This window comes from Pinus tabuliformis, chromosome 8 (assembly GCF_031772625.1).
Source record: "Pinus tabuliformis cultivar Carrire ecotype Pingquan chromosome 8, CPIR1, whole genome shotgun sequence".
Classification (NCBI taxonomy): Eukaryota; Viridiplantae; Streptophyta; class Pinopsida; order Pinales; family Pinaceae; genus Pinus; species Pinus tabuliformis.
In genome coordinates, this window is record NC_142294.1 from 140,798,745 (window position 1) to 140,807,946 (window position 9,202).

The 9,202-nt window shown below is 36.2% G+C and overlaps 1 protein-coding gene across 1 annotated transcript; it reads left to right on the forward strand.

Moving 5' to 3' along the window:
* Positions 1-6,652: 6,652 nt before the first annotated feature.
* Positions 6,653-8,841, forward strand: LOC149234510 (E3 ubiquitin-protein ligase ATL6-like). The gene has a single exon (XM_089371857.1). It carries the CDS (start codon positions 7,012-7,014, stop codon positions 8,404-8,406), a length of 1,395 nt encoding a protein of 464 aa, XP_089227983.1. The 5' UTR covers positions 6,653-7,011; the 3' UTR covers positions 8,407-8,841.
* The last annotated feature ends 361 nt before the right edge of the window (positions 8,842-9,202 follow it).

Genomic DNA, 9,202 nt, shown 5'->3' on the forward strand with positions numbered 1-9,202 from the left:
GTCAGCTTGACTGAGATCCTTACGGAGAGAGCCCTCTCCTAACCTAGTAGGGCTAGCTACTAGGCTGAGCTTGGTTTGTGGTTACCTTGGAATTGCCTCCCTTCAGCCTGAGGTCAATCTAAGTGTTAACAGATATGATAGTGGTGAATGACCTAGTAGACCTTAATATGATTCTAGGGTGTGATTATATATATGCTATGAATGTTATGGTGTCTACTGTAGAAATTAGGTTGTAGATTTGCAGCTGCTCATTAAGTTTTAATTAAAATCACGAGACATTGATCTACATTACTGCTCAATGGACATTGATTCACAATTTAGAACAAAAATCTTAGACCTGCAAGACGGAATAACATGCATGCAACAAGTATTTTTATTTGGGGAAAGAAATCTGCTAAAAACCCCAATGCCTCTTACATAGATAAAATGAAATAGAGATGTATTACAATTGCTTTGCTCAACTGAGTTCACCCTGCAAGTGCACAACCTATCTCTCTTCTCACTAAAGGCCTCTGACCCAGACTTAGTCAAATTTTCCCTCGGCTTGAGCTCTTATTTCCTTGCATGTTCCTTGAGAAATTAGCCCCTATTATTTAGGAAATTCCCTCAATTGAATTGCACAATTCGTTTAGGTTGATCATCTGACTGCATGCAATACATGTACACTCAAGACTAGTCTACAGCTAATGTTACATTGCCTTGGAATATCCACCTCAACTGGGAAACTCGAATTATTTCAATGCACTAGATATTTTGGGTTGATTGATCAGTTAACAGGATGATCACTAAGTTTGATTGAAGTCCTACTTCTTAACTGACCTTCCACTAATTCCTCCAAAAGTTGGAACTAGTCTAACTAAAAACAACTTGAGATAATTATCAATCACACATGCATAACTAAAATATAACTCCTCCAACTCGAATTTACTGAGTAAACTAGGTGACACAAGCCATGTCACACAAGTTAACATCATCCAAGTTGTTTGCTAATGTAGAAATTCAATTTTTCTCAATTTAATCAAGGCAAAATCAAATTGATAATTTCTTGCTATATTTTTCAACATCTACGCTCTTTCAAGTGATGTTTTTTCCTTATAACATAAGGATTGTAACCATTGATTAGATTTCATCTAAAAATCAACATCCTTATTCAAGTTTATACCACACTACCTAATTTTTTGTTCCTAGTATTTGAGTGGAATCTATCTCACCGCAAGTGAATTATGTGGCATCACATCCTAAAAGTTCAATTGCTTCTTTAAAGGATCCTTTACACTTGTGTTTTCCTTATTGGGAAATGGTCTTGGAAAATTAATCAAGAAATATAACTAGCATTGGCTATCACAAATTAGAGACTCTATCTTGATATGGAAAATTATCAATATAGTTTGCACACTTAGGTGGTCAACTCTCCCAGTTCTCATGATTTCCTTGAAATTGAGTTACCCACATCAGGCCATCTTGGAAATCATGATGATATTCCATCAAACTTGGGAAGGCATGCATCATTTATCATCTTTTGTTCGTAACTTAGAACAATGGAGGTTGAAGTGAAATTTCTTAATTCAAGATAGGGGGGATTTTCTAGGACATCTAGTGAAATTTCCAAATTTGACAAAACCAAGTCTCGAATATCTATTTTGAAACTTGCCTCCAAATTTCCCACTCCAAATCATACCAAAGATGAGTGCCTCATACCTTTCCATGTCTTTATGGACATTGTCAAGGAGTTGGCTAACTCACAAGAATACTCATTGTGTTAGTCCTTGTGTAATTCTTAGCATTGACTTGATTCTCCTTTCTTACCGGAATTGTGAAAATTCAATAGGATCCCCTTAACCCTCTTCATAAGTACATCCATCATGAGAATAGGAGGTTACGTATGTTAGTTCACTAGCTATGTTGGTAGTTTTCACATTAAAATAGGAATTGACTCAAAAATTCATGTACATAAACACACGAAGTTCCACTAACATCATTTGAAGTCATAAGTAAGGGCTAAAACATATGTATATAATCTATATATTCAGTACATCGTGTCCAAAAATTCCATATATATATATATATATATATATATATATATATATATATATATTCAAAAATAAAAACATGATCATGCTCTTACTTGTCTAGAGATAATGGAATTGTATGAGTGGAATCTCTTGTAATTTATGTTGGAGTTTTAAGGGGTAAGAAATTTTTACCACAAGTAAAAATCCCAACAAGGTAAATGTGAAAATGAGCCCTAGTTGACCATATATAGTCTAGTTTTAGGCCTTTTCAATGCATGAAATGACCATTTTAATGTCTACTTTGCAAGGAAAAACTTTTCATTACTTCTAAATAATGCTTTGATATTATTTTTATGGGATTCTCCTACAAAATTTAACCTAATATCTAGTGTTTTTGGATGGGATTTTCAAAATTTGGTGACAATTTGTTTCACATTTTCATGGTGACATCTATTGAACCATGAGGTATGTGTTTAAAATAACATATAGCGACATGTATTTCTCCACATCTTGATCTTGCATTATTAACCATCGCTTTTACTTTCACTATGCCTTATGTTCAATCTTGTTACGTTATGCCATTAGCCCCTCTATTTTTGCATGTTGTGACTTGTACAATAGTGCTTACGCTTCATGGTTTCCCTAGTTAGCATTCACTTTTCCATTTAGTGCCTATCCAACAATCATTTATAGGCTCAAGGGCCCACATTTAGCCCCACCATGGCTAAAAGTTGATCCTCATTCTTATCTTTTAATCTTTTCTTTTATCCAAGTCTTAAAGGGGTTCTCATCAACATTTATGTTTCTTAATGGTTGCATATGCATATTGTTGCTAATGTCCTAGTGCATACCACTACATTGTCTTTTGGTTTGATCTCACTTACTACCACCTCACAAATTGAAGGACTTGCCACCTCAAACCAACCAAAAGACACACAATAAACATAATATTTTTTCACCTTTTTTTCATATTATCCTTCATCACTTTTCACAACCACCCCAAGCACAATTTCAGTCTTGCCAAGAATCCACACCCAGTTAAGAAGTTGGTAATATAAAGTGTATAAGTATTCTATTTTAAAATAATAGAATTGTAGCCTAAAATTATAACCCAACCTTAGACTAAAAGAAAATTATTTTCATGCATATACAAACAAACCTCCATGGTGCAAGCTCAAATCTGTTGCTACGAGTAGAAATACAGAAGCCCACAAAGGCAAAAGAAAAAGAGAACACATGCAAAACTATCAATGGAAAGCTACAAGCATGAAAAGAGCTTAGCCACTAAAAAACCAAAACCCCTCTACTAGCAAAGGACCTATGTCTCACTCTAGGCAAAGAGTTTGAAATGCAAATGGAAGCCACAACAATATGCCAACCTCTCACACAAACAATCGAAGTAATACTATCAAAGCTAAAGTACAATGTCAATATTTTCCACCAAAACACACATAGGTGCACTGACCCAAAGTTAATCTAATACTCACATAAGTTCCTCCACAAAGCACAAGTGAGACCACAACTCACAGCCATAATTTAAGTCTATTCCCACCACCCTCCCATAAGGTGCCCCACAAGAAACATACAACCATACCCAAGTGGAAGCAAGAAAAAATCCAAAATAATGTCAAACCACATCTCTCCATGGAACATAAACACATAGCTACCAAAAAAAACTCAGATCACCCAATTCACAACATACAATAAATGCTAATCATCATCACAACAACTACTATAAATACACATTAAAACACTACCACCTTAATACTAAAACTTTACCTTTTTTACCTTTTTCTATATTTTCCTTAAAACACTTCTTACTACCTACCCAAATTTAAATTTTTTCAACAACCTATCTCTAATCAATCATAAAGAACTACTATTTATAAATTCAAATAATTTTAAATAATCCACTAATAACCCAAATTTTTATAATCATAAATAACTACTATTTATAAATTCAAATACTTTTAAAAAATGGAGTTGTTTTTAGTGAGACTTTTTGGAAGCTTTTCCAGTGGATTTTTGTGGCCTAATTTCTCTATAATCTGATAGAAATTTATTGAAATCACAAGCTTCATGGGTAACCCCTACACAATCAAATTGCCCTAAAATATTTTCAATGTGTTGAATCCATATATACAATCAACAAATGAATATAAATAATACAAATAAAAATTTCACTTTAAAATTTTCAACTAGATTCCACCACAAAAAAACCCAAAAAATCACACTAAAAACAACTCCTTAAATAATCCACTAATTACCTAAACTATAAAAAAAAACCTATATTATCTTTTATCCCTCCACAGCAAAAGCCCACTTTGAATAAGACCAGAACTAAAGGAAAATGACTAATATTCTTTTCCCATAGTATGGACAAAACAAGAGAACACGTTATTAACGTACATAACATTAATGCTTTTAAATCCCATGAAAATATATTCAAAGCTCTACTCATGGAAAGGATTGATCATGCGACTCCAAGATATGAAAATGATTGAAAATGCCATAGAGAATTTTCCTTGGAATTATTTTGTTACTAATTAATAAATTATTTTCTTTGCTTGCGTGTGGAAAGTTACTAAGTTGGCATTTTTTTCTCTTTAAATAAATTTTCATTTCCATGTAAAATAAAATATTTTTGTTTCTATTTCGAAGACTTTGCCAAAATTCAAATTTACTGTCATTTACTTTGAAATGTCCTTCAAGATTGCCAGCAAAGTCTAAAATATCTAAATTATAGAGTTTAAACCGTCGTCTTTGGCTCCTTTTTATTTTTTAAAAACTTATTCTGTGGATTTTTTTTTAAATTAAATATATAATCTGATTTAATTTAATTTAATGGTAAAAAAGTTTCTAAGTTTATTAATAATAAATAATTGTATAGTTTATTGATGGTGATGATCATCATCATTATCAATTAGTTTTTTTTAAATAATAATAATAATAATATATTTTATAATTGAATTATTCAAAAATTTATATCAATTTAGTTGTCCATGTCATTTTTACATAAGGTTATGTTAATTTCCTTTATATGAAATTGTACAATCATTCTTGTGTAAAGTCAGGTCAATCTTTTCTATATAAATCCAAATTACACAATTGAAGTGTTCAAATGAGAATAAGATTTACAATAAAATTTGATGGTCAAATATATTTAATAATTTATTGAAATCATTAAATTAAGAAATAAATATAATTTTCTATTTAAAAATACGTTAATAAAATTTTGATTTCAAAATAATAATAAGGTTAAACTTATATGCACCAAATAAATGCACATATTCCAATATTTATTGTATTCCATGTTTATTACTAACACGAAATTGATTATTTTTTAATCAACAATTTTTTTATTTTAAATGCAAAACTCTTTTTAAATATAGAAGTGAGTTAGAAATAATTAAAACATGAAATATTTTTCAAATATAATAGAAAGGGAAAAAAATTATTTTAACCTCCACGAAATTAAAAACCCTAAAACTATAAAAGTGAATTAAAATATAAAACTTTCTATCAATATAGAAATGTAATTAGAAAACAAAACCTTTTCTAAGTATGATATAAAAACGAATTAAAATATAAAACCTCCTATCAATACGAAAGTGTAATTAGAACCTGAAACTTTTTATAAATATGAAAGTGAAGCATAAGAAAAACTGAAATTAAAAAAACAAAAAAACTAAAATTAAGAAAAAGATAAGCAATAAAATTAAGAAAAAGATAAGCAACTAAAAAGAGAAATCAAAATTGACGACTCAACACTTCTGTAAGTGATTTAGTTATTTCTAAATATAGAGTCTCCTCTAAATATGGAAGTCAATTAGAAGATGGAACCCTCCTCCCCTCTAAATGTGGAAGCAAATTAGAACGGAAAGTGAAGATAAGCATCAGAAAAGAGAAAGCAAAATTCTATCGCTGTACTTACCGAAAAAGATCCCAGTCAATGTCGCCCGCAAAGTCCTCGTGACGTCTTGGGAAAAGGAGATGCGGGGAACTTATGCCTCTGCCTTGCTTCTTTAGTCATTAAATATCGCGCTGGCGTGATGTAGATTTGTCTGTTGGGCATGTTCTCATGCCCAACTATTAGTGCGTTTGGGGGAATGGACCAAACCTACCACATCGCCGCCTTATAACAAGTGCCTAATTCTCGTTAACACCACTATATTATTTTCACCAATTTTAGTTTTGGCCAAGGCAGCCCTATCACGGTTGCCATCTTTGACTTGTCCGACCGAAAGGCGAACTAATAAAGTCAAGCAGCATCTTCCAGAACGTCCCAGTATTTACGCTAAACGCCACATGCAAGTGGTTCTCGTGGTCTGTGTCTGACTACGCATGAACAGAGACTAGTGCGTCGGGGCTACGATGGCCACGACCTGCGATATAAGTGGGTCGTTGCTGCGCTCGAAAAAGAGCAGCGGCGAAGATTGCCTGGCAACTTTTCCAGATTCTCTGAAGCCACGTCGACGTTGGGAGTAGTGGGCAGCGGTGGATGGGTGCTCTGATTCCGGTGAAGGTGACCGGAGATTCGGCACCGATCAGTTTGGAAACCAGGGGAAAGGAAAAATAAAAGTGTAATAAAGTCAAGGGTGTGGGGTTTGATGACTTGCAGAATACGGCATAATTTGCCACCGGCCATTTGGTTGCATGGAAACTTGTAGAGGCCGATGAATAAATGTCCCCCCACCAAACAAAACAATTGTTGGTAGTTATAATGAAAGGGGAGGATGGGGACCTTGGAAATTGAAAGCCAGCTATTGACTAATATGGCCATTGGCCTAACGGGATCTTTGATTTGTTTGATAAAAAGCCAGCCTGTTTGACAAATCTGGCTTTCAAAAGAGGAGTATGGATTTATAACACTGTGCGCGTCACAGCAATTTGGAATTCATATAGAAGCCAAGCTCAGCCCAGAGCTCTGCAAGGGAAAAGGGGGAACATTCTGTATGCATTGAAATTTTATCAGTGGTTTTAATTCATCTGGCTAGGAATGAATTACAGACGATTGGCGTCAGAGAAATTGGGTTCAAATGGTGGAGGTTTTAATTTCTTTGCCATGGAAAGCTCTGGGAATTTCAGTTTTGCTTCCCCAATTACAGGCGCCATATTGGCCGGTAATGGCACTGCGCCTCCTCATTCTGATAACAATAGTGATCCCTACGATGGATTAAATAATCGATTTAATCCATCCATGGCGATTATTATCGTTGTTCTGCTGACTGCGTTTTTCTTCATGGGGTTTTTCTCGATCTACGTTCGCCGCTGCGCGGAGGAAGATGAAAGCCTGGGAACTTCGCGGAGAGGAGCGCGGGGAGCCAATGCACAGGCCCGTGGTGTTGAAGAGGGCACCCGTGGTCTCGACAGAGCCGTCATCGAAAGCTTCCCGGTGTTCAGCTACGATCTCGTGAAGGGCCTCAAGGCGCAAACCAGAGAAACGCTCGAGTGCGTAGTCTGTCTCAACGAATTCGAGGACGACGAGCAGCTCCGCTTGCTGCCCAAGTGTAGCCACGCTTTTCATCCAGAGTGCATCGATATGTGGCTCCTCTCTCACACAACGTGCCCTGTCTGCAGAAAGAGTCTGGTGCCCACGGAGGAGGCTAATCCCACTGACACTGGCGACGGAATCATTGAGCCACCCGAGATCACGCCACCGGAGGAGGTAACGATTGTGGTGGACGAAGCGAGGAGCAGCAGCAGAAACGGGAGCGTTCGCAGGGACAACGTTATCGAGATTCCAGTGGCTCCTGAGAGCGCCGATTCTCAAAAACCGCTCGGCGTGATGGGGACAAATAAATTCCGTCGCTCGCATTCAACCGGGCATTCGCTGGTAAGGTTGCCCAAAGATTTGGATCAACCGGCCACTGAATGGTATATTTGTACGGCAGAGGGGCTCGTCCCTGGTCTGCACAGGAACTGTAGCCTGACCGGCCGCTCTCGCTCGCGCTCTCAGAAACCGTCGAGCTCTAAATCCCGCCCCGCTCTATCAAAGCAAGATTCCCTGAGAGGCGCCACTTCTAGCAGCGCAGAGGCCGAGACAAGTTCGGGCACTGGATCAGGGCTTCGTTGGTATGAGCGCGGACTGAGATCCGAGCGATTTTCCATTCCATCCATGAATCCTGCCTCGTTTTTAAGGACACATTCAGAGCACAGGGCGCCTTCCTATTCCAGGTATCAAGAATCCTCTGCTGGTTCTCAACAGGAGCCGAAGTTATATATGCAGTCTCTGAAGACAACACTGAAGAGGCTCACTGGACGAGACAGAGAATTGACAGACAATTCGCAGAGCGGGCGAATGTCTTCCATGAGGTCTGCAGATAATTCACAAAGCGGACGCGCATCTTTCCGTAAGGCTCCAGAAGAAACCGTCGGTCCTATTACTGCATAGCAAGTTGTGAGTCTGTCCGGGCAGAAAATTGGGGATCCAAGAGTCTGGCATAATATAATTAGAAACCAAACGCTAAAGCTACTGCTACAGTTTCATATTTTGTTGTTCAGGTATTTCAATTTTGGCAATCTTATCAGATGATTTACCTTCTGAAAGAGAGAAATCCACCTCTCTGTATCTAGGACGTGTACAGACAATATTTTCATTTTAGATATTCTTCAATTTTGCGTATGGTTCAGTCATTATTGCATTGTTTAGTTTTATATTGAGGGCGTATGAAGCTGGTTTTCCATGAATTTATGTAGAGCTGTTTTTCAGTCTGTCAATGGCTTTTTATGAATTCTGAAATTTGGAGGATTGAAAGGCCTGTTGCTTACATATCTCTCACTCCTCAGAATCAAATGCGTTCCCAATTTTGGTAATATTTGTAACAAACCCATGGGCTTCCAACTTCTGTTTGATATGTTTGGTCCTGTAATTCTTCTAAACTCCCAGTTGATCAGCCATGAATTACATATTTGTCTAATTTGTCTGGTAAATTCTGCTGTTGAATATAATGGTATGTTTTGCGGAAGTCTCACTGTAACATATGGTTAATCCAGTTAAGAAAGTGTGAAATCTCATTCCTTACATTGTTAATTAATTATTAGTTAATTTTGCAGGGTGTAAGTTAAATATTGAAATTCATTAAAGTTGTCGAGTAACCTATGGTCAATCCAGTTAGGAAAGTGTGAAATTTCATTCGTTACATTATTAATTAATTATTAGTTAATTTTGCAGGTTGTTAGTTAAATAT

Excerpts from the sequence above, each read along its gene's own strand:
- LOC149234510 (XM_089371857.1), top strand. The coding sequence starts at position 7,012 with ATGAATTACAGACGATTGGCGTCAGAGAAATTGGGTTCAAATGGTGGA.